At 46.5% G+C, this 25,614-nt stretch overlaps 1 protein-coding gene across 1 annotated transcript in view; it reads left to right on the top strand.

Moving 5' to 3' along the window:
- The first annotated feature begins 1,235 nt into the window (after positions 1-1,235).
- ZCCHC2 (zinc finger CCHC-type containing 2) overlaps positions 1,236-25,614 on the top strand; it is a 58,272-nt gene continuing 33,893 nt past the window's right edge. The window contains 5 exon segments of the mRNA XM_038525862.1: positions 1,236-1,412; positions 1,414-2,202; positions 16,488-16,599; positions 19,214-19,290; positions 21,530-21,601. Coding sequence (XP_038381790.1) covers positions 1,236-1,412; positions 1,414-2,202; positions 16,488-16,599; positions 19,214-19,290; positions 21,530-21,601 — 1,227 coding nt within the window.

Raw genomic sequence — 25,614 nt, 5'->3', positions numbered from 1 at the left:
TCCTGCTGAACTGCCCTGGAAAACACTTCCAAAGAGCGTTAGAGCTCAGAGGGGGCAGTGAGGCCAGGGGCGCCCCCAGCAGCGCCCCCCCAAGCAGCGTCCCCCAGCAGCGCCCCCCAGCAGCGCCCCCTCCGAGCCCCGGGGCCGCGCGTCCCACCGCAGCGCCGAGCGCCCAGCACCCCGCGGGGGCGCTCGCCCGGCCCCGGCCCCCGCCCCGGCCCCGGCCCCGGCCTCCACCCCGGCGCCCCGGCCCCGGCCCCGGCCCCGGCCCCGCCTCCCGAGCCGGCGCCTCCCTTCTCGGGCCAGCCCGCCAGCGCACCCGTCCCCGCGAAGTTGCGGTGGGAGCGACGCCGCCGCGGCTCCCCGAAGTCGGCCGGGCGGGCGGGCAGGGCTGGAGGAGCCCGTCTCGGGGGAGCCTCCCGCCTCCCGGGACACGCTCCCGCGGCCGGGGCGGAGGCCGGCAGGGCAGGCGGCGGTCGGGAGTCGGCCTCGGGCCCGGGAGAAGGAGCGACGCCTCGGCCGGGCCTCTCACGCGGGCCCCGCACGCTCCGGCCGCCCGGGCGCACCTCGCCCCCGCGCCTCCGCGCCTCCGCGCCTCCGCCCCACGGCCCCGCCCGCTCCTACCCTAAGCCGCAGGCCCCGAGGTTAGGACCGCGCGGGAGCCGCCGGGAGAGGGAGGCGGCGGCGGAGCAGCTGGGCGTGGCCTCCCCGGGAGGCGGCCCCGGGGGCGGGGGAAACGCGCAACCGTCGCCTCCGGCCGCTGATTGGCCGGGCCGCCTGCGCGGAGCCCGCAAGCGTCTCCGCCCGGCCCCGCCGCTCCTCCTCCTCCCCCAGCCGCGGGGTCCGCACCGGCTCGCGAGGGAACCGCTCGGGCGCCGCCGCCCCAGCCCAGAGCGGACGACGGGAGAGAGGGAGGAGGAAGGAGAACTCGCTCGCTCGCTCGCTCCCACCCGCGCTCGGGCTCCCAGGCCGGCGCGGAGCCCAGGGGGAGGAGCCGCCGCGGGCACGCCCCGCCTCCGGCCCGGGAAGACGACGCCGGCGACCCCGCCGGCCGGCCGCCGCCCCCCTCGCCGGCCGAGACCCGCCCCCGGCCCCGGCCCCGGCCCCGGCCCTCCCCGGCGGCATGGAGGGGCCCCGCTCCTGACGGCCGCGCCGCCGCCTCGGCCCCCGCCCCCCCGCCCGGCCCCGCCCGCCTGCCCGCCCCCGCTCGCATGTCCGCGCCGCCGTAGCCGAGGATGCTGAGGATGAAGCTGCCGCTGAAGCCGACGCACCCCGTGGAGCCGCCGCCCGAGGCGGAGGAGCCCGAGGCAGACGCACGGCCGGGCGCAAAGGCGCCGCCGCGCCGCCGCCGAGACTGCCGCCCCCCGCCGCCGCCGCCGCCCGCGGGCCCGCCGCGGGGCCCCCCCGCCGCCGCCGCCGCCGCCCCCGCCGCCGCCCCGGGGGCTCGGGCCGCCTGTTGCTGGCGGAGCAGCGGCGGGGGCGGGCATGCCGGGCGGCGGCGGCGGCGGCGGCGGGCCCGCGGCGGCGCTGCGCGAGCAGGAACGAGTGTACGAGTGGTTCGGGCTGGTGCTGGGCTCGGCGCAGCGCCTGGAGTTCATGTGCGGGCTGCTGGACCTGTGCAACCCGCTGGAGCTGCGGTTCCTCGGCTCGTGCCTGGAGGACCTGGCGCGCAAGGACTACCACTACCTGCGCGACTCGGAGGCCAAGGCCAACGGCCTCTCGGACCCGGGGCCGCTGGCCGACTTCCGAGAGCCGGCCGTGCGCTCGCGCCTCATCGTCTACCTGGCGCTGCTGGGCTCGGAGAACCGTGAGGCCGCCGGCCGCCTGCACCGCCTCCTGCCCCAGGTGGACTCGGTGCTCAAGAGCCTGCGCGCGGCTCGGGGTGAGGGTTCGCGGGGAGGCGCGGAGGACGAGCCCGGCGAGCGCGGGGAGGACGGCGAAGGCGAGGAGGACGCGGAGAAGGACGGGTCCGGCCCGGAAGGCAGCGGCGCCGAGCCCCGGCCGGGCGGCGGGCTGGGCTTCAGGGCCCAGGAGGAACTGCTGCTGCTCTTCACCATGGCTTCGCTGCACCCGGCGTTCTCCTTCCACCAGCGGGTCACCCTGAGGGAGCACCTGGAGAGGCTCCGCACTGCGCTCCGCGGGGGCCCCGAGGACGCGGAGGTGGAGGTGGAGCCGAGCAACTTTGCCAGCCCCGGGGCCCAGGTAAGGCGCGCGAGCCTCCCAGCACCCGCGCTGCGGTCACCGCCCCGGCGGCCTCCCTGGCCTGCCTTTCGGACGCCTCTTGGCCGAGCCGCAGCCCGGCGCAGGTGGCTTCGAATCCCCCCACCCCACGGCTCCCAGCCCCGTAACACTCATTTTCGTTGTGTTGGGCGGTTCGGTTCCACTCTTCCAACCCTTACGCCGCACCCGCCCCCCCCCCCCCCCACCCGTGCACACTCAGGCACCCGCCATAACAGAATGCTCTAGAAGTCTCTTCCGTGCCGGAGTTGCCACGGAAAACATGGAGCTCCCAGCCTGGTCTCCGTCTCGGAGGAAGGGTCTCGGGACATTTTTGGCTTGGAGCATCTCTCGCCCTAGGTGGTGGGAGAGGCGAAGCGCTCGAGGTGACTGTGTTGGCCTCAGCCTGGCCCCGGGCAGCGCCTCCTCTTTCTCGCCATCTGGCGCTCTGGTTACAGTTTTCAAGCTCTGCCTTAAGCCCGCGCGGAGGTGTCCTGAAGGTGCGCTCCCGGCCGCTGCCCTGGTCTTCGGCACAAAGGGGCTGGGTGGGCCTTTTTTGCTCAGTGAAGGCCTGAGTTTTATTAAGAGGCTCGTTAGGGCTGCTGGCTCTTGCTGCAAGCGTGTTGTTCCCAGAGAAAACCTGACGTGCAGACCTGCGGACTGACTCAAGCTAGAGGAGCAGTAGCGCAGGTTGTCTGGGTCGAGAGCGGGCTGCTTACGTCTTTTACCACTGGCATAACTTATTTTCTGTGGGACTAGAGTCTTGCCTGCAGATTTGAGTCCGGGGGTATTTGCTGGGCTTTTAGTAGTAGGCATAAGTGTTGTTTTGTAAAAGTTGTTAAACACCAAAGTGTAGGAGACAAGAATCCAGTTGAGTCACTTGTCTCCAACATTAAAGAAGGTGAAATTTTATAGAGCCCCGAAAGCAGTTTAATAATAATCTAGGCCCAAATAAAGTCCTTCATTGTAAGAATTTAATGGAGGAGAGGAGAGTAGGTTTCGGTTAGAGTAAAAACTAGCTACAGTAAGTTTGTTTTCGTTGTTTACGGTCACTTGAAAGGTAGTAGTTTGGTTGCCATGCTTTTCAATTCAGGTGATCTCCAGGATGATCTATTGGAAAGGGGGATTTCCCTCCCCCCCCCCCCTTACTTTCTTGAAAGTTAATTCAACTTATGTATCTGCTGTCATTCAATACTCTGGAACTAAAACTGGGCATTGTATTTCTCTGAGGGCTGTGTGGACTCAATACCCACCCATTGAATCCAGGAATGTGGGGGCTGGAAGGGATTTAGCGATAATCGAGGCTGAGCCCCTTCCTTTTGAAAAGGAGGCTTCTGTGAAGTGACTTAACTCACATTTTAGGAAATATTTTATCAGACTGCAGTGTAGTAATGCTAGTAACCCAGTATTTTCCTGGTGAGCTTCAGATTTTCTAGTGTGTATTACTACGAATATGCAGCTGTGCATACTGTTGGTAAAAGCCCCTTTCCACTGTTAGCCTAGTCACTGAACTAATTCCAAAAAGTCCTGTAAGCACACACTGCTGTTATTTTTGGAGAAGAAAGCTTGAAATCAGGAGCAATACATGTCTTTTTTTTTTTTTTTTAAATTCTCATATACTGTAAAGACGACCTTAGAGCGTAGATATATGAAAATGTCCCACTGTGGAACGGTTGTATCATTCCATTCATATCATTCCAACAAGGCTAACCGATTTCTGAGTTTAACTGCGAGGAGTTTTTTTTTCTCCTTTAAGTCGTACTTGTAAAGAGAGGGTCGGAAGGCGACTAGAGAAAAGGAGAGATGCGTGCAAACTAGAGTAATGAGGTTTTTATCTTGACTGCCGTGTGTGGCTTTTCCTGGCAACGGGGGCGGGTGAGGCTGGGCGTCCTGCCGTTGCCCTCAGCGCCCCGTCACTTCTCGGGCAGTGCCCTGTGCCGGCGGGTAAATCCTAGGGGACACGCGTACTACAGGTGACGCTGACGGCTATTTTTAGACCCTGGTGGCGTGATGAACTTTTCCGGTGTAGCTCGGGGTTACCGGCACCCATCGTTCAGGTCTCCGGAAACTGCTGTGGCTCCAACTGCAGCGGCTGCTGCTGGCGCGGACTCCGAGGCCCTCAGCGGTCGCTCGTTCGGGCCCTGAGGACATTTCCGCGGATCTTGCTGCTCCCGAGCTGTCACTCCCAAGGCGGCTGATGGGGGTGGGTGGATTCGCATCTCGATTCGCCGCAGCCCGGACCAGCTGGTCCTCGGCCTTCCGCCGCCGGTGCGCTCCGCTCCCGGCGGGGCAGGGCCCACCCCCGGGTCTGCAGGGAGGCGCCGAGTCTGGCACGTCCCAGGGCCCCCCCTCCCCGCCCCGGTCACGCGTCGCCGCGCACAGGCAGAGCGTTCGGGGACCCGTCCCTCGGGGCTCCCCCCGCCCCTCCCCTTCCCCCTCCCCTTCCCCTTCCCCTCCCCTTCCCCCTCCCCTTCCCCCTCCCCGCAAGATGGCGGCCGCGGCCGCCCACGTGACTGGCTCGCAGGTCCCGCCCCCGGGTGGGCGGGGCCGAGGGCGGGCCCCGCCTCCGGGGCTCCCTGCGGCCCCCGCGGGCCGGGCGCGCACCACGTGGGGGGGAGGCCCGGGCCGGCCGCGGGGCTCGTGCGCGGCCTCCGCCTGCCCCGGAAGTGACCTCTCGGGCCCCGCGTGTGGCTGCCGCCCAGGAGCCCCTGTGCTTGTCGCTGCCCTGGCCGGTACGAGACGCGTGGAGCGGAACGCCGCCTCTGCCTGCGGCGTGAGCGTAGGCCCCGCCGCCCCGCCCCGCCCCGCGCGCCGAAGGCTTCCCCGGCGCCCGCAGCGCCTCTGCACACCCGCCGCTGGTGTGTACTGATGAGGTCATTTTAGAAAAATGAAGGTTCGAGTCGAACTTTACGTTGAGAAGTAATATTTTCGAGTTTCTTATGCGAGTCGGATGATACGGTGTGGTTCGGAGCAGATGTGACATCGATGACCACAAGCATCGCCTCGTGGAGGCTTGTGCACGAGGTTCCTGGTCTGCAGCCGCCACCGCATCCAGCCCGCGCGGAGCGCCCGCGCCGCCCTGAGGTGGCGGTTCTGGAGGTCGCCCGCGTAACGGAGCTGCGGCCGCATGTGTGGGGTAGCCCAAGGCGGCTGGTTTTAAAGAACGTGTCCCTTTGCCTTAGGGAACCCAAACCAAGTGGCACGTTAGCAACCGCAACAACAAAACTGAGTACAGATGCTAGTTTTGTTGTTTCTTTGAAAAGAGAAAGCCAAGCTTCCTATCTTTGCGTGCTTGAAGACACTAGCTGTCCAAGGAAATGGGTATTCTAATTTTGGAGATTTAACCCCCAATTAGCAACGCAAAGGCAGAAAAACCTAAAATGCATAGATTCTCGTTGTATGTTTTTCAACAGTGGTTAATACTGTTGGTATGGCGGCGCCTGTCTCTGGAGGTTGTGTCTTCAGCATCCTCAAAACTTAGTTGCTTGGCAAATAGCTGAATAAAACATAGAGACTGAAAACGTTAGGTAGTACTTAGTGTAGTAGGTAGTACTTAGGGTTATTTGAACTCAAAAAAACGTGCTTGAACTCAAAAGTGGCCATTGTCTTTACAAAATCAGTGGAAATAACTCAAAAAGAAGACTTTGCAAAATTGTTACTTTCTCATAGCATAAGTTTATATGGTCCTGGATGGAGCAAGTATCTCAACGCATTTTAATAGTACAGATAACTGTACTGATCCTGTTGGGGGCCTGGAAAAGAGAACTCTTCAGAAATGAGTTTTAACGTAAATGCTCCTATTCTAAGATAATTTGAATATGTATGTGACAACCTTAATTCTAGTGAGAGCACAGGCTTGAGAGGGGAGAGGTCAGTGGTCAGGATTTCTCTTATTCTATTAGGCACTAAAAAGATGATTTCTAAAAGTGATTAAAAAAAAATAGCTCTAATCTCCCAGGTAATAAATACCTTGATTTAATTGTTGGCCACCACAGGGAGGTTTTAAACTGAACAGTTAACACTGGAGTAGTGAGTGCTGAGGCAGCTTTCCTTCCTCATACCATGGGGATAAGAACAATATTTATGTGAGATTGTTAGGATTAAATGAATGAGTACTTGTAGGATAATGTCTGGCACATGATCTTTAATAAATGTTAGCAATTATAAGTAAAAGTTAAGTCTTGTTTGGAAGGTGGTGGTAGAAGAATCAGTGGGGAGCAGAGCCATACCTATCTTACGAGAAATTTTCTGTTGGTTTGGCTGCAGCGAAGTATAAAAGCAGTTCAGTTAAAAAATGCCATTTGGAAGAGGCTTTTAGAATATCAGGAATTGGGGATTGTTTTAGTAGCAAATGGGAGCTACTGGTATCCTCCTCCAGTTACTTATATTTTTTTGTGTAGTGATTTTTCTCAGGTAAGAACTCAGGGAAGGTCTTACTCAGATCATAATAGGAGGCGAGGGTGGTGGAGATGGAGAGGAAGAAGCTTCCAGCGTGTTAACTATGTGATATGTATATACGTCTTTTGTTTTTACTACCTTTTGTGATTTTTGGAGGAGGGGAGGGGACAGGAAGTGTGTTGAAGAGTGACAGCCTGTTTAGCGCTGGAGTTGGCTTACATTGCTGCTCTGCCACTTGCTCTTTGACATTAACCAGGCTATTTAAATCCCTGAGCCTCAATCTTATCTGCAAAATGGGGATGACTCTCTTTTGAGGTCGTGGTGATTGAATTAACAGATAAGATATAAAATAATTCACATACTGTCTTGAGCATGAATTTTCTGTTGAGGAAGATGGTCAATGCATTTTTCTTTTCCACTAAGATATAGCCATCCACATTGTGGTATCAGTTGTTTTCAGGAATGGGCTTTTTTTTTTTTTCCTTGCCTACTTAAAAGCCCATGCTCATGATGTAGTATTTTCCATACTGTTCTCTTTTACCATATCTCTAGCTCATTTGGTGTTTAGGAAGGATGGGTAATTGGAAAGATCGTGTTTGAGACATTAATTTGGGGCAGTTATTTTTAATTAAAAAGAATTATTTATTTTAGAGAGCACAAGGGGTGGGAGGAGGGAGAGGGAGAGAATCTCAAGCATACTCTGCACTGAGTGTGGAGCCAGACTCCAGGCTTGATCCCACGACCCTGAGATCATGACCTGAGCTGAAAGCAGGAGTCACACCCTTAACCAGCTGAGCCAGCCAGGACCCCTGGGGCATTTATTTTTAATATTTACATTGTGAAGATCTGGTATGCTACATATAAAAACAAAGGAAGCATTTCTCTGGGTCACAAATTATTAAAATACATATTCTCTCCATAATGGGCATAGGAATAGGAATGGAGACTATACATCTTATGAATTTGGAATATCATTAACTCCCATGCAGCCATAATCTACTTAAATCTTTATCCAGTTTTCACATTTAGTTAGGAAACTTTTCTATAATTTAAAACTGTTTTGTGGTTAAGTTATATGGCTTTTTGTTACTTCAGAGCACTTCCTGTAATTCATGCACAATAAAGGAACATTTTATGTTTTTTTTGATAGAAGCTATTAGGGATGCCTGGGTGGCTCATGGCATAATCCCAGGGTCTGGGATCGAGTTCCGCATAGGGCTCTCTGCGAGGAACCTGCTTCTCCCTCTGCCTCTGCCTCTGTCTCTCTTTTTCTGTGTCTCTCATGAATAAATAAATAAAATCTTTTTTTAAAAAAATAGAAGCAAAAAAAAAAATAGAAGCTTACTAAATTGGCCAATTTTTAAGATTATTTTTGTCTTTCCTTGAGAAGCATTCAGCTAAATTTTTTAAAGAGAGGAGCAAAAAAGACATGCACTACCCTGGAAGCAGACTGAGATTTGCTTTTATTGACTTTTTTTTTTTTTTTTTTCCATTATGGAGGACTGAGTAACAGCACTCCTTTTACTCACAGAGAATGCTTTGTCACAAAGCCTCCTTCATGCAGTCTATGTACACAGTCACTCTAGAAGGGAAATGCCTATTGGTGTGTTGATGTTACAGGTGGCAGGGCTGCTGGGCACTTGTAGGCCATTTCCCTTCTGTCCTTCCTATGCTCCAGGGGACATTTGGCCTTGAATTCCTTTCTAAATGTCTTGGCTTGGCTCCTTAGAACTGTTTTATGCTTATTCAAGGAATAATTTATTTGAGGTCAGATTTAGGTTTTAAAGAGGTCACTTTGGCAAGTTGTTTTTAGTCTTTACAAGTTCCAGGCTGCTCAGTAAAAAAAATAGGGGGGGGGGGGCGGGATAGCACCATCATTTCCTGCATACAACTGCTGTGAGGGGGGGTCCCTGGGTGGCTCTAAACGGTGGTTTAGTGCCTGCCGTTCGCCCAGGGCATGATTCTGGAGTCCTGGGATCGAGTCAGTCCCACATCGGGCTCCCTACATGGAGCCTGCTTCTCTCTCTGCCCGTGTCTCTGCCCCCCCCCCACCCCCCGCCCCTCTGTGTCTCTCATGAATAAAAAAAAAAAAAAAAACCCTGCTGTGAGGGTGAGCTGGATCACCTGTATGAAAATGCTTGGGAAACGAGTAAGATGTATATATCTGTTGATCTGTCGATTGTTCAAAGAGGCAATAGCAGGGTTTGGTTGCAGTGGATGAGCAGAAATGCAAAAGTTGGAAGAGCTGGTAGGGGTTGGCTTACAGAGAGCCTGGGGAAAGGGAGTAGGTGGTCAACAGGTTGCAATGAAATTGAAAATTTGTGTGTGTGTGTGCTGGTGGTGTGTCTTTCTGCAATATCCGCTGTCACTTTTCATGTGAATGAAAAGCATGAATCCTGGATTAAAAAAAAAATCTTCCGGTCTAATCCAATTCTCTCTGAGGTACCATTATACTTCTTATCACTCTGATTTGCTTGATAACCTTAATCCTCTCTTTCCCTCATCCTTGCTGTCACCATTTTCTTCTGGGACTTTATTCGTAACGGATTCTGCTGCTTTCAGCCTTCCTACTACCAGCCTTCCCACTTCCTAAAGCAGTGGTTAATCACATCACATACTTAGAGTGACTGATGGAGCCTGGCCTCCAATAGGTCTTTTATTTTATTTTATTTTTTTGATTTTATTTGTTTATTTAACATAAAGAGCACAAGCAGGGGGAGCGGCAGAGGGGAGGGAGAAGCAGGCTCTCTAGCCTGCTCAGCAGAGAGCTGATGCAGGGCTGGATCCCGGGACCCCTGAGATCACAACCAGGGCAGAAGACAGACACTTGACCAACTGAGCCACCCAGGTGCCCCTCCAGAGGTCTTTGGACTCAAATCCCTGTCTCACTTTCTTCATAGATCCCATCTTCCACTCAAAGCTGGCCTATGCCATTACCTCCTGCATGATGTTTTCTAGAATTGTACCTGTGACTGTCTTCTCATAAGATTCTTTGCGGCTTCTGAATTCCAACAGCATGTGTATTCTCTGCTGTAATTTTGGTACTTCTGTGATTTTTTTGTTTTAATTTTTCTTTGAAATAGTCTTATGAAATTGACCTTCCCTGCACATTTTAAGTTCCTCAAAGGCTTAAGCATCGTGTCTTTTTTTTTAGTCGGCATTGCATATATCCCTAAAGCTCACTCAAAATTTCTTATGTTTATTAGGCTTTTTAGATACAGCTCTAAACACCACCAATATGATAAGCTACCTGAAGACAAAGTACATCAAGAAGTGGGGTTTTTTTTTTTTTTTTTTGGTCTTGTTTGAATTTTATTTCTCAGCTACTTTTTAGCAATGTTTGCAGCTCTGTCGTCTAGGCCCAATAGTTTTGGAAATAATGAAAGGAATTGCTTCTTTAGGTAAAAGCATGAAGCAGTATAGATTTGAACTGAATCTTCAATAAGTGAATGCTGAATAGTTGTATTTATTAAATATTCTTTCAAAATCAGACCTTTTATAGTCCACATTAAGCTTTTGTGTGTGTGTGTGTGTGTGTGTGTAGTTATGTAAATTGAGGCACACCTAATGATGATGGTCTTGATAGGGTGGAAAAAAATCATAATTTACAAGCTATTTTCTCATTTGAATAGTTGTTTGTAGTTTGCTGGTGTTGGTCTCCAATTTATGATTTGTTTGAGGAGCAGTGAGAGATCTGTAGTTGAGATAGTATCTTGCTTAGGTCAGAAGGTTAAAAACTTCCTTTGGTCACTGAAGTGAGCCATCTACAATCTAAGAATTGGGGAATTTTTATGTTTCTTGATAGGAATCTCTAAGTTGGGATGGCTAAGAAACCTGACTTTTCCCCCAGTATAATTGTTTTTCGGAGGAGGAGGGTGTCAAATGATTAAATGCACTTGTGGTCCTAGAAGCAACAACGGGTCATGTGTGTTTGGCGAGTACTTCTTGAGAAAGAGGCCGTCACACTTAGGGAGAGGTTGCCTAATGCAAGAGCAGTATTGGGTGGTTTTGTTAGTTTGGAGGAGGTGCTTGTTCTACCAGGTGGCATTAAACACGAGTCCTAATGCAGTGTTTCTCAACACTGTCCTATTTACCAACCTATAGATCACTCACTGTCAAAGATCCTCTTTAAACTCTGTAAGCTTCCATGTCTGCATGGTTCCAGGAACATTTCCCCACCGGAGCTGAAGGCGGTGGCTCTGCTGCAGGAGCTGGAGGCCCCTGCAGTGCCATGGGCTGCAGGGTTCTGTGCCCAGGTCTCGCTTGCTCCCTACCATGGACCCCATGAGTCCCCTCCCTCTCATCTGCTGTCCGGTGGGGCAGTGAAGGAGAGGCAGTTAGAAGGTATCCGTGGCCTGGGGAGGAGAGCACATCCTCTCTAGATCCTCTGATGCTCGGGCTCAGGGGTGTGTTCTTCTCACCTCACCTAGATCATCTGGTAAAGTGAGGATTTAAAGATTTGAGGGCTGCTAGCCCAGGGACATAGCAATTCCTGGTTTAGCGTCCTAGCTAGGGTACAAGAGGAGATCTTTTCCCATCTGTAGTAGGAAAGCAGAAGTTTGGTTGGTAAACACAGATGCCCGTGCTAAAGAAGGGGGATCCTAGCTTCTGCTTAAGCTGTGACCATTACCCCCTCTGCCTTCCATACCATTGTAGTTTGTGGCCCAATACAGTTTATGGTTCTCACCCGTCCGCTACCGATGCCAACTAGAGATGTGCACTACGCACGTTGAAAGCAGAAATATGAAGGGAGTTTTACAAGGAGAACCTCAAGGCCAGTGACATTTTTCTGGGATGAAAACTACTGCCCTCCTCCCCAGTAGACTTCCACATCAGCATTCTTATGCCAGATGGTCCCTGATTGCACATCCTACAAGTTAATTCCCTGGAAAAGACAATGACATCAAAGGTTGAATGTTTTTTTAACTTTGTAATAAATTCGTAGAGTTCCTCAAGATACATAGAAAGTTATAGTGGATCTTTCCCTCCCTCATCTGGTTCCACCTAGTTCCGGTCCACCCCTGCTTTACCCAGGTCACCACTGTGAGTGCACAGATGTCACGTTCAGAGGAGTTGTATAGCTTCAGCCACAGTGGCCAGGTTCGGTCTGGGGGCTGTGGTGGCAGAGTGCACACAGGTTCAGTGAACTGTGCCCCCCCCATACTCTAGCTAGGGTGCCTTTACCCCTGCTTTAACGTGGCTAGTACTGCCACACACATCTTGCTGAACTTTCTAGCCAAACCAAATGAGAAGTTAGAGCCCCCAATCCCAGCAGAGCCTTGCTGGATGCTGTCTCTGAGCCGCTCACTCTTGGTCTCCCTCCTCTGAACTCTTGGCGCTGCAGGTGTGGGCAGCTCGGCTTTCCTGCGCTGCTTACCTGCCCCACGTTTCTTCTCGCACAGCATTTGCCCTTTCTCAGATGCTAGCAGGTGAGGCAAGGCATTAGCTCGGGTTGGGGCACGCTGCTTCATCGAGGAGAAATGAGGCAGATGCCTTCCCCTTCTACTGCATCCCCTCTAAGAGGCCTTAGGAATGCTTCACTTCTCTCTGACTCCTTCCCCCCTCTTCCACCAAAATGCGTGAAATTCGACATCTCAGTAAATGTTTCTAATAATGAATCCTTTTCTGATGTTCAAAGCAAGGCATTCTATGAATCTTGCTTGAATAGTAACACGCTTTAGTTGCGACCCTGGTTATTGAAAGAAGAGAATTTAACATCCCTAACTGTGTAACAAGTTATCCCCAAGCTTAGTGGCTTAAACCAGCACCATTTTATTATCATCTCTCCTAGTTCCATGGGCCAGGGATTTAGACAGGTAGCTAAGAGCATGGGCAGGTGGATGTCTGGGGACTGGCGTGTTCCCTCCATGAGTGTGGTCTCTGTAGTGTGGCATCCTCAGGGCGAGTGTACGTCTTACATGGTTGATTGGGAGGCCCAGGTTGCTGGGCTTCTAGAGACCTGCCCTCAGCACCTCCCAGTGTTCCTTCCTTCTCATCCCATTAGTCAAGCGAGTCTTGAAAGCTGGCCGAGACCCACTGGCTGGGGAGCTAGAGCCACCATTCAGTGGGAGGGCTACCAAAGTATTTTTAGCTATATTTGATCCACCACAAAACCTTAATAGGATATTGTGGTTATATACTAATGTTAGGATTCTAAGTCTCATGTGATGAGTGTAAAAAAACTTCTGAAGAAGTGAATTTTTTAAAAAAGCTTATGAAACTCCCAATTTCTGCTCTTTTTTTTTTTAATAGAAAATACGTCTTGGTATTTTTAAATTTAATCTTCATCAAAGGTCCAGAGGAAACGTATAGAACATTGTTAGATGAGCTAAAATAAACTCCATCTACAGCTTGATCTCAGTTAAAGTGAATGGTGGCCAATGTGACCTTGGTTCTCCATGGCATGTTAGAAGAGTCTCTGTTGGACTGTCCAGCCACTCGACTGTTTCACACTTTCCCGATTGGGAAATCTCAAGTCTCTAATTATGATAGATACATGTATAAAAGTTAAATCTGAGTAATTCTGGAACAAATGCACTGTCCAACCTGCCTGCATTACGGGACGTGGATTTGAGCTGACCAGGAGCTCTTAGAAGAGGCATGCCTTAGCACAGGAAAAGCTTTACTCAGATGAATTACAGAAAGAAGAGCGCACACATTCTTATGGTTTGTGTGTACCCGTGCATATTTTTGCAGGCTTAGTATTTTAAAATTCCATCTTCTTAATCCAAGCAGAGAAAAATTCTTCTTCTTTCACCTGGTCCTGACACTTTCATCTAACTAGTCTTTGTAAAATGCCAGTTCTGGTATGTTCTCTATAGCACGTTTTCCTGGGAATCTGAACTTCATAAAGAAAGCGGGTGTGATTTCTTTCTATAAGATTCCATTAAACCGGTAGTTCTCAGATTTATGGCACCCCTCTGCCTTCTCTTAGGGGAGGGAGGGTATGTAGCATGAGGGAAGGGGAGACAGCAAAACGGAGAGCCATTCACTGTTGGGACCAGTAAACTTGATTCTGACCTCTGTAGCTCATGTGAAGCGTTAGATTAAATTTTAATTAAACTAATAAAATTGTACATTTCGCACATAGTTTCTAAACTTAGTCTAAGTGATTTTATGGCATTGATGCATGCTGAGATGGGGGTAGAAAACTTAGTAGATATTTCATGAGTTGATGAACGTAGGTCCTTGGGAGGAAACTCAAACTCCATTTTTCTCCTGAGGTTATTAAACTAGAGGCCTTTTCCTGGCTGTTATTTATTTTATTTTATTTTATTTTATTTTTTTATTTATTTATTTTTTCCTGGCTGTTAAAGTACGTAATTTCAGACTTTAAAAATTTTATTTTGACTGTGAAGCAGACTGCTTTCTCTTGGTTGCTTCAATATAACATTTGTGGAGACAGCATAATAAAATTATTTAAAAAAATTTTTTTAAAAGATTTTATTTATTCATGAGAGACAGAGAGGCAGAGACATAGAAGGAGAAGCAGGCTCCTCGCAGTGAGCCCGATGTGGGACTTGATCCCCAGTCTGGGATCATGCCCTGAGCTGAAGGCAGGTGCTCCACCACTGAGTAAAATTTTTTACTTTTTATTGTGGGGGGGGGGGGGGGAATATATATATATACACACACACACACACCATAAAATTATATTTATTTAACATAAAATTTGTCATTTTAACACAGTTTGAGTGTATAGTTCAATGGCATTAAGTACTTTCACGTCATGCAACCATCCCCACCATCCATTTCCAGAATTTTTCATATATCTCAGGTTGAACCTCTATATCCATTAATCAAATCCTCCTATGCCCCCTCTCCCTCTGACCTCAGGGCCCTGGTAACCACTGTTCTACTGTCTGCCTTTATGACAGTGACCATTCTAGGTACCTCATGTAAGTGGGGTATACACTATTCTGTTGTGTGTGACTTACTTCCCTTAGCACAATGTCCTCAGGACTTCTCCATGTTGTAATATGCATTGGAGTTTTATTCCCTTTCTAGGCTGAATAATATTCAGTTGTGTGTATATGCCACACTTATTTGTTCATCCAGCAGTGGACATTGGAGCCTCCACCTTTTGGCTATTGGGAGTAACACCCCTGTGAAAAAAATGATTTGCTCAAGTCCTTGCTGTCTGCTCTTTGGAGTCTATGACACCAAGGAATGGAGTTGGGGGTCATGTGGTATTTGAGGACCTTCCGCGGTGGCAGCACTGTTCTACGTTCGTACCAACTAGTGCCCAAGGGTTCCAGTTTCTCCACATCCTCACCAATAGTTGCTGTGTTCTGTGTTTTTGGATACTAGCCATCTTAGTGGGTGTGAGGTGGACTATCATTGTGGTTTTGATTTCCCTAGTGGAAACTATTGTTTTTGGCATATTTTACATTTGGATTCGAAGGTGTTATTTTTAATTTATGAACCACGTTTGAGCAGCGTAGAAAAATAATTCTATAAAAAATAACTGGCATATCCAGCCAAACTCCTTCCAGTTAACACAGGTATTTGGGAGGATGACAGTGCTTTGTTTCTATTGATTTTTGAAGTACTTACAGCAATGTTAGGCCAATGCTGTTTTATTACTTTGTAGTGAGTGATTATATGGTCTGGATTAGGATAGGGGTAAATTTGTCGTTGCTAGAAGAATCCACCTTTTAAAAATCATTAATATTGAAAATTGGCAAATGCCATCATGCTAAATGCTTTGGAAGTTGGATTTGACGAAGAGATCTGTGCTGTCCTTCTCCTTAAGTGGTTCTGTGTAGACAGATACTTATTTCCTTGGGTTTCTACAGGAAGACGAACTATAAAGCTGAAGCTTAGTTCCCAGGAGTATCTGATGCGATGTTTTATTCTCAGAAATAGAGCTGTCAACTGGCAGCCCATACCTATTGTCAAGCCAGCTTGCATGATTAGACAGCAGAACAAAATATTTTAAGATTCTTGGGAAGTGTAGGGTCTCCTGTTTGCCTCATTTCTAAATTTACACGATTTTTAAAAATCTGTATTCTTGCAGATTTGTCAAATTGTAATTATCTCTTGAAACTGAGGTGTTCTGTTCTGAGTAGTATTTTGAGATTCTGAACATGAAGGGGTAAGGTGTGAGTTGTGATAAAGAACAGTTTTAAGGCGATTTTTCTTTTTTTGGCTTAAGCAGTGTGTTGTAGGAACAATATATGCAGGACACTGCTTCAGATCTGGAGAGCTGTGTCTAAGAGAAGCAGGCTCTTCCTGACTCCAGGGAGTAGTGCTCCCAGGAGTAAACCTTCCTCCAGTTCTCTGATGACAGTGATTTGCTGAGCAAACTCCGATTTAGAGCACCTAGTTGCTGTTAGGTGGTTTAACATTACTAATGGTAAACTCACTGTTCATACTTGTTCAGAAAGATTTGGCAGATATTGATGATCAGATATTGATCAGATCAGATATTGATCTTGTTAGACCATCACTAAAATGAAGTAGTGAATAAAAATTGCATAGTGATTAATGTAAAAAATAAAATTCCCTTATGTGGGGGGGGTTAGCCTAAAATATATCCTCTTATATGTGTTCCTTTGATTCTGGTTCACTTTGGTTAGAATTGACATCACTGGGGATTCTGAGTAATAATGGGCAAATATATCCTAAGATCTGGGCCAATAAATAATTGATAAGACTATTATTATGAAATATTGATTCCTTTTCCTTACTGGTGAGTGCCAGTTTGTGCCTTTGTGCCCTTAGAGTGTAATCACCTATTTGATCTCTAAAAATTATGTTAAAATGGTTGCTCTTAAAAGTTTGAGACTTGACTCTGGTGTATTTGTGTGGAGCTTTTACTATTCTTAGTCTGTGGAGTAGATTAACATGTGCCCCTCTTTCTCACCTAGAATGATTCTGCCCATGGTGATTACACGCAAAGTAACGAGGCCAGTTTACTAGAACAAGCCCCAATACCTCATGATGGACTTCCTGTGGCACCTCATAGAACCCAGCGAGAAGGTATGCTATGTGGTTCATAAACTTATGGGGAAGGTTGCAGAGTGCTGTTTACATTGGTTGACTCTAACTCTTCTCGCTCTTTTTTGGAGTAGAGAAATCCTGCAGGACCTAGGTTCTGCTCAAATGCCAGCCCCACCCCTCCGCCCCCCCACTTTTTTGAGTCTGCATCTGGGCTCCTGCTTTGCAGCATTTGGCCCGCCCTGGCTTGTGTTTACTTGGTTCTGCCTTGTGGTTGACTGGCTTGAATCTAGTTGTGTACTTTCAGAGGGCTAAAACCTAAATGGATATAGTATAGTGCCTTATCTGGAGAATGTGCTCAGCATTTACTGAAAAAAGTTTTACAGGAAAGTTACTTTACTTTCACAGGAAAGTTCCCTGTGAGAAAGTGAAGAAATTTCTTTGCAAGCCCATGCTTCCTGCAGTAATGGAGTTTTCAAGAGGGTTGGGATGGGGGAATGGAAAGGACATTGTCATCTGAGAAGAAAGGAGTTCAGATGCTCACTTCTCTTCGTATTTGGAGAATCCATTAACCTGAGGGGGAAATGAGAAAATTGAAATGGAAAACCTAGATGCCACCTGGGTAGCCTAGGACGAGTGAAGCGTGCATAGTAAGCGTCATACTCAGTTATGGCAGGTTTGAATCAATATCATTTTGTCTCCTTTCAGTCCCAAGAATAATCCTTTTTGTGTAATATATTTTTCCTCATAGAGGAAATAGGTATGAATGTTTAATGTTTAAAAAAAAAAAGTCTACATAATTACCTATTCCAGACTATCTCAGACTATTAAACTACTTGACTCATAGACCCCTTCAACCATGCTCACTGCACATGCGAGTAACCTGAAGCAGAGTTTGCTTTTACAATGAAGGTCCTTTTTTTTCTTTATTTTTTTAATAAAAATATTATAGGGAAACAAAAGACTGCATCAAAATGCTAACAACCATAAGGTGGTACTATAGATGATTTTTCTCATGTTCTTTATTTTTAAATGTACATAATTTCTGCTGCTTAGTTTTAATTTAGGAGGACCGCAGTGTCTGCCATTACTGGCCATTCCTCACTATTTTCTTTTGTCTTGCTCATCTTGATTCTGAGAGATCATGGCAGGTGGAACCCACAGTTAAGGCTGAAGACCTAGCCACATTCTCTTACCCCAGAATGCCCTAGTGGTCCCCTACCCTTAGCCCATTGATTTGCAGAAGTAGAGCTGCTTTGTATTTTCTGAACATAGATTAGTTCGGATTTTTTTTTTTATTAAATAGCATCACCCTTTACATAATTTAATAGAAAAGCTTTTGAAAACAGCAGACCCTCCCTGCCCCACTTTGGCCTTTCTTATACTGCAGCAGTTGTGAGGCTTTTCGGCTATGGCTTTTGAGATTTTCTTTTGTTTCCGTCCTCAGCATTTCTCACCCACTGAAGGGAAGTTATCCCAGAAGCCAGCCACCAAACGCCATGTATTTGGAACGTTGGTTCAAAACACTGGTAGTGGTATCTCCTTAGTCCATCAGGAATGCCCGCTTTCCAGAAAATTTCTGTACCTTATGTTTCCTGCTTTCTCATTGCTCACCACCTGTGATCTATTATAATCTTAATTCTTCTGTATACTTCTGTTACTTTGTAATTCTACTTCATATTTTAACCTCTTCCTCTCCAAATAAATCCTTTCCTTTTCTTCTCCATCTCCCATCCCCTGAATTTAACAGTGACCCTCATCTGTTGAGTCCCCCTCCTAACTTCCCTGTGACCTTTCTCATGTTCATTACTACCAGTCTCATTATTGCGTACACGCTGTCTCTTCTATTTATACCCCAGGGCAACAGTTTTTCTTTTTCTTTTTTTTCTTTTTTTTTTTTTCCCCCTCACGTCCCTATGTAATGGTTAGTAGACTGGCTCTTTTCAATTTGTAAAGATACTTACTTCCTGAAAGATACTTCTATTGAAGGATATGTTAAGTGAATAGTTTAGAGGTTTGCACATTTGCTTTACTTCATTAACAAAGCTTATCATCTTACCTTGTTCAACTCAGAGTTATTCATGTAACTTATGACCACTATTTTATCTGGGCAATAAATTGTGAAAAATGTTGCTATAGTGAACCTCTACAGTTCATTAATAATATTAAGTTTGTAACATCATTATATGGTATTAAAGATCATGTTGAGAACAATTTTTAAATTCCCAATTGGAAAGAAATTTTTATCAGTTTTACATATTACGTTTGAAGGTTTTTTCCAGTTAAAAACTATACTTTCCAGTTTACACCTACTATGCATAAAAAATTGAATAAAGTGCTCTATTTATGGTAATTGGAATAACAGGCAGTTTTGAAGCTTATCCTCTAGAAAAATAATCTTTCCTATAGGTGATTGATTGGTGCTTAAGACACTGGGAACTACTGAGGCACTTGGCCCGCTGACTGGATTTAGAACAAAATTCATGCATGAATGCACGTTCCTGTGCTTCTGCGTTTTTTGGGATTTTGTTTCATGATTTAAGATCAGTAGTAAGGATGAAGGTGACTAGCTTAATGGGTTAGCATTTTTCAGATTGGGGACCTGAAACCTGCGTCTGGTCTCATAGAACAAGTCCACATGTTTTCTTTCTTTCAGCTGTGCACATTGAGAAGATAATGTTGAAAGGAGTCCAGAGAAAAAGGGCTGACAAATACTGGGAATACACCTTCAAAGTAAGCCCCTTTGCCCCCTACAGATGTCTTGTGTACGGTGCTAAATGACCTTTTGGGAAAAATGAAAATTGACCTTTGGAAAAACAGGTTTGCTAACTTAAAAAAAAGCTGTACGTATACATACATTTGTCTTAATGAAGATGTCCTGTTTTCAGTCTGTCCTGCATGGTTTGCCAAGGTTTTAATCATATCACATTAAAGTTAACTAATGATTTTATTAAAAAAAGTAAGAGCCTTCGTTAGAAGGTGTAAGATGTATCTTTAAAAGTGAAAGTAAACGTTTTCACTAGTAATTTTAAAATCAAGATCATGGGCATTGTCTTTTTCTGGCATGGTCTTCCCTGATTTTTTTTCTCCTCCTCTTCTTTGCTCCACAAAGCTTCTCTTCCCTGGCCTTTGTTGCCATGTCCTTTCCTGTCATTCTGCCCATCAGACAGCGGTCTCATTAACCGTAGAGTCCAGCTTTGTCGCTCCCCATGCCTCCTTCTCATTTGTTGACTGTCACGTGGATTCCTTGTCCACACTTCCTTCTTCCTCCCTGTTGGGCATTCACTGTCCAGCCCTTCCTCCTGAGATTGGACCGAGCACCTTGAAGCCAAATGGGCCGACGCCACATTTCTGTGCTCCCTGACTTCAGTTCCTCCCCAAAGGTATTGCTTGCCAGACTTCTCTTGAAGTGCTTTCTCACCAGCCAGCAGAATGTGTGGCTGTTCACTGCAGGCATCCCACGGGCACAGATTTCACAGAGTCTTCTGTTTGGGTTACGTGTTTTTCCTCTCCAGGAGGTTATTAGCCTGTGGAGAGTGAGAATCTTCATCCTCTGTCATCCCACCACATTTGACTTGCTTATTAGTATGTTTACTGAGTGATTTTCAGAACTCTGGCTTCTGCTCTATGGGAGAAATAGCCTCAGTTTGCACATTTCAGGTCCTTATCTCCACATCATTCACTTACCGTTTTTATAACACATGGCACAGGCCACTGTGCTCTCTTCTTTCCATTTACACTGGTTCTCCTTCTGTTGCTGGAGTTCTTAGCTTGTTCCTTCCTCAGAGCCTTTGTCATCCCCAGCTCTGGAACAATCTTCCCCAGACCATTGGCACAGCTCACATCCCTTCAGCTCCCCAGCTGATTCGAATGTTCCCGCCAGTGAGGTCTTCCTCTGCACCCTTCCATGGTGCTGTCCTGATCCTGCACCAGGCCCTATTCACTCGCTCTGGAGCCCTGATCCCTGAGGGGATCTCTTAACCATTCATTTGTCGTAATCTGTCTCATGCCCTAGAGCCTGACCTCAGCCAGAAGAGAGACTTCACTGTCTTGTCCACTCCTATGTCCCTTTGGCTGAGAACAGTGTCTGACACAAGTAGCTGCTCATCAAACATTCACATAACTAAAAATCATATAAAAGATATGCCAGTTAATAAGGGTATTTGCTCTGAGGGTTGGTAGATAAAATTTCATATCTGTGTTTAAATATCTGATTAGTAATGGTATGATTAGTTGATAAGACTTAGGTATTTGCAGAGTTCATATTTTACCTGGCTCAAATAATTGTAAAGTAGCCAGCATGAGTGGACTGAGATCAAGTCCACTGAATTAGAAGTATCCAAGAAGCAAAGGGGCATAGAGATTCCAGTCTGGCTCTTCTGCTTACTTAGGGTCAGATCTATGTAAGTTAAACGCTGAGCATTTTAGTTTCTCCATCTGAAAATGGAAGGAGTCATACCTGCCCCATCTACCTTAATAGGATTTTAAAGAATTGAGATAAAGATGAAATCTCTTCATAAGCTATAAATCCCATAAAAATACAATAGAGTACTATCAAAAGGGGGCAGTAAACTCTAGTTATTTCTCTGAAGCATTTGTATTTAATAAGTTCCAGGAGATAGAATTTTTATCTTTCTTGGTATATAGATCTATACTGTCAAAGTGTCATTTTAGAGTTCTGCAACTTTTCCCTTTTGAAAAATTACTAAACTATAGTCACGTTTTAAAAGACAACTTTAAAAAAAAAGCGATTTGAAAGGAATTCTTAAAAAGTTTTTTCAGTAGAGTCTGTCAATGTGCCGTTAATTTTAACAATTTGAGGAAATTACTACAATGCCAGATTAACTTTATATTTTTAATTGTTAATCTTAATAAAATTTAAGTTAAGGCCCTTTGTTTTACACATGGCTTTTTTTCAGCCGGTTCCCGCCTAAGAAATAACCATATAATATGTGTGTTTTTTTTAAATCAGGTAAATTGGTCTGATCTTTCAGTCACAACAGTAACAAAAACCCACCAAGAACTACAGGAATTTCTACTGAAGGTAAAAGTATAGATTTTGTTGTTAAAATGATTTTTTACGTAATATATAGAATCCCAAACCTCATATCAAAATAGACACCAGGAAGATTTAACCACATATATAAAGGTTGCCTTAGAACTCTCCATGAACGTTACCTGTAGAAAATGTCATGTTATTCTAAACCTAAGTTTTCTTATGTTACCAATATAAGGAAATGAATGAAGGGTTTTCCACATTAAAAAAAAAAAAGAATGGAACCTGATTCCTAGTTCCTTGCCGAGGTATATTTAATGGTGGCTGCTTGGAAGGGTACTTCCTGTGAGAGTGCGTCTGCAAAGTGAGAGGCCTGTTAGCATTTGTTGTGGTTCTTAGACCTCACAGCTCTTCGGCTCCCTCTGTGGACTCCCTGAAATCCATGTCCCTTGGTTCCTTCTTTGAGTTCCAGCTTCCCCCACCCTCTCCCTGGTGATAGATGCTCCCTAGTATTGAGAGCACGGGATGATGGAAACATCTTATGCAGATTTGCGGAGGTAAAAGGTATCTTAGATCATTGTGTTCAAACTCTTGCCTGTTTCTTTTACACCAATTTTATTTGAAGCGCGTATGCATACAGCTAAATGTTAAAAGGAGGAAATGGGTTTGAATGGTTAACCAGTACATTAGTATTTCTCAATAAGGAAATATATTTTAAATTTATTGCGCATAAGGAGACAGGAAGTCCAGAAACAGGAAACACTCCCAGCTCCATCACTAACTTTTGAGTGAAGGTCTATGTAGTTACTGAACCTGTAACATCTGCAATGTTCAGGACCGCGCTGGTTTCTAAGTTGTCTATTTGTCGCCATAAGTTTATTCTTTCAGATCACGTGGGTCTCCGTTCTGAAAGCTACAAGACACTCTTTGTCACCAGCTTGCAGAGCTTTGAGTAGCATGGTGGGTGTTGGCTCTGAGGAGGATGTAGTTTGATGTGCTGTTGCAGCATTAGTTCTGCTAACAGGGTTAACTAATACCCAGGGACAATTTGCATGCTTTCCTGCAGCTTATTAAAAACCAGGCCCTCCGGGTGGAAGGCTGTGAACTCCTGCTGCTGCTTCAGGATAGTGACCTAACTGCATGTAAGGGGGGGGCAGTCATTAGTCGACAGTTGCCTAAAGTCACATGTGTGTGACCTGTTAGTTGTAGGCAGCCCGGTGAGGAAGGAGAGAATCCTGGAAGGAGCGGGGATGTGAGGGCTGCCCTCCAGAGAAGAGGTCATCAGCTCCCCAAAGGAGAAACTAGCTACTGGTTCACTGTCTGCCTGTTGAAGAAATTAGGAAGGGCTGGCCCGTCCCGTACCACCGCCACACCTGCGCTTGTAAAATCTCTTCTATTTATGTCTGACTTCTCTGTTTCAATAGGATAAAGTTAACCAAAGCTTAAGGACAGGTCATCCTGGGCAGGTGTTATTTGGGTTGGAGAGCAGTGCACTTCGTTTCTTTTTCTTGTGTTGCCCTTTCCATGACAGAGTTCTAATGCTGGAAGCTAGGTTGCAGGGAGGTGGAGCTGGGGCTGAAGGATCCTGTGGTGTGGGGTCAGCACGGTGGGCTCCAGTGCTGTCCACGCGTCGGTGTGGGGGTGCTGCCACCAACTTGTCCCGTTTGGGGCAAGAGGCTTCAGCAAGAGCGCATGTGACTGAGCACCAGCCTTGGGCCTGGCACCAGCAGAGTCTCTCCTGTTGGGGTTCCCTTAAGCTTCAGCTGGCTCTGTGTCTTGACAGATTTCTTTTTTTTTCAATCGTACAATTTTTTCTGAAAGCTTAAGTGCTTTAAAAAAATAAATAAATAAAGGAGCCCCCTACAGCTAATTCGCTCTTCAGAATTATGGTAGTTAATGATCCCCCTCATAAGTCAACTTTTGAATATAGAATTTTTCTAAAGTGGACAGATGCCTTCTCAAGTTATATGAAATAATTGTCAACATTTTATACTTCCAGAAACTAATCACCTATTATAAAACATCCTTTCAGGTTTACTGAAATACTTTTACTCCTTTTTTCCTTTCTTTTAAAATCATCTACAAAAGTTAAGAACAAAAGTGTCCTTTTGACAACCTGTACATACTAACAACCTTTAACTTTTGTAGATGCTGTTTAACTGCACTTACTGTTTGCTATAATGTGGAAGAGTGAGTTTGAGGTCAGTGCTTTCAAATCCTTATTCCCCCCATGTATGTGGCAGCCTCTGACCCCGCATCCAGGCCCCCTTCCTCTGCTGCTTAGAATGTGCATCTGACACCTGTCTGTTCCTCATTGCCAGACTGGAAGCTCCATGGAGGCAGGGTTCTTGTTTCTTCTTTCACTGCTGTATCCATGGTGCCTAAAATAGTACCAAGGACAGGGTTGGGGTCTGAGTATTTGTTGATTGAATGAGTGATGAATGAGAAGAGTTACAAAAAACTAAATTGTAATGATGGCTCTCCATCAGGCCTCGGAGTTTTTAAAGAGAAGCTTGTGGAAGCAAGGAGAAATGCTTTCCAGCACTCTGCGCTGGTTGGTGCAGGGCTGAGTGGAGCCCGGAGGTGGGGGGCTGGGTCCTAGACTGAAGACTGAGAGGTCAGGATATTCAGAAGTGACTAGAATAGAAGAGACATGATTTAAAGCTATATTTTTAGCAAATATGCCTTCCCCTAGGACTGGAAATAGTCCTTGGAAATTGAAGATAAAAATCACTTGAAAATAAAGCATTTTGCAAGTACCGATGACTATACATCTGCACTCTGCCCCATCACGTGAACGGTCACTGACTCGAAGGTGAAAATGTATGTACTCTTGCCTTCGATGCTTAGAAGAGCCATCCGTGATTCCATAGTGGAAGCGGACTTCTCTACTGAAGCTGGTTTTCTTTGGCTGTGTGCAGATGTTCAGGAAGTACCATGTGTAAAATGGGTGTATATATACTATGGGTAATATGAATAGGCCTTAGTGACCTTAATCTGTATTAAAATAACATGAAAATGTAAGTATTGAAACAGTCATTTCTTTGGGAAATTTGTAGATTCAGAAGTTGTTTCTTCCCGGTGTACTGGTCAGAGGACTTGCTTTCCACAGCAGGTGTGCAGAATGCCAGCAGAGCCTTCAGCCTCACCAGGTTATGAAAGAACCAAAAAGAAGTTCATTCTGATAAAACATCTTGATTCCACAGTCTAGCTGCCTGAATTAATATTACTTTTTGCTGTCTTTATTAAATATTCCATTTCTGAATCATTGACCCAAAATACATATTTGTTGAAAGAATACTTGCTTTGGATTCTTCAGTTAAAGATCAATACATAAACTGATGATTCGTGTAGATGGTTATGTTCCTACAGCTCCTTAGAGATCACGTTAACAATTGTACTCTTAATTTTAGTGAAAGTGCTAATAATTCAGGAGTTCATTGCAATCATTGCAAAGCCTAATTATCAGAAGTCAAATTTAAAATTCTTGAAAGACTTGGAAAGTTAACTTTACAAATGACTGATTTATTAGGAATTTTAAAAAGTAAGCTAGTTAATAAAATGACTTAAAATTTTGTTTTTTAAATAAAACTCTTCTTGGCCAAGTGACAATTTTTTTGTGGTTTCTGGTACATCACTTTAAGGGCACTTCCTTTATAGGCTGAGAGAAAGGTTGCTCACCCTTCAATTAGTGCTTTTTATGTAAGCAAGATTGAGGGTTTTTGCCCCATCTTTCACACCCAGTTCTTTATTTGGTGCATAGCACTGGTAGTCTGACATTGCCTGAGATTCAGATGTGAAACGAGGCACAAAGGTGATAACTGTAAAGGCAGGGATAACACCTCTCAGAATACTATTTGAGGATTCAAATAATTGTAGCTATGCTATGCAAAATGTTGTTCCATTTAACTAAAGCACTTCAGTGTGGATGTCATTTTCGTGTGGCCTGTGGCACTTGGAATGTGAGGGATCTGCAGGCACGTCCCAGAAGCATGCTGAATGCTGCTGGGGTTCTTCTGCACCATCGCAGAGCCCTGAGGTGTGCCCAGAAGGCAGAAGAC

The sequence above is a fragment of the Canis lupus genome, chromosome 1, assembly GCF_011100685.1.
Source record: "Canis lupus familiaris isolate Mischka breed German Shepherd chromosome 1, alternate assembly UU_Cfam_GSD_1.0, whole genome shotgun sequence".
In the NCBI taxonomy this organism is placed as follows: domain Eukaryota; kingdom Metazoa; phylum Chordata; class Mammalia; order Carnivora; family Canidae; genus Canis; species Canis lupus.
This window is presented reverse-complemented; position numbering and strand designations above follow the sequence as displayed.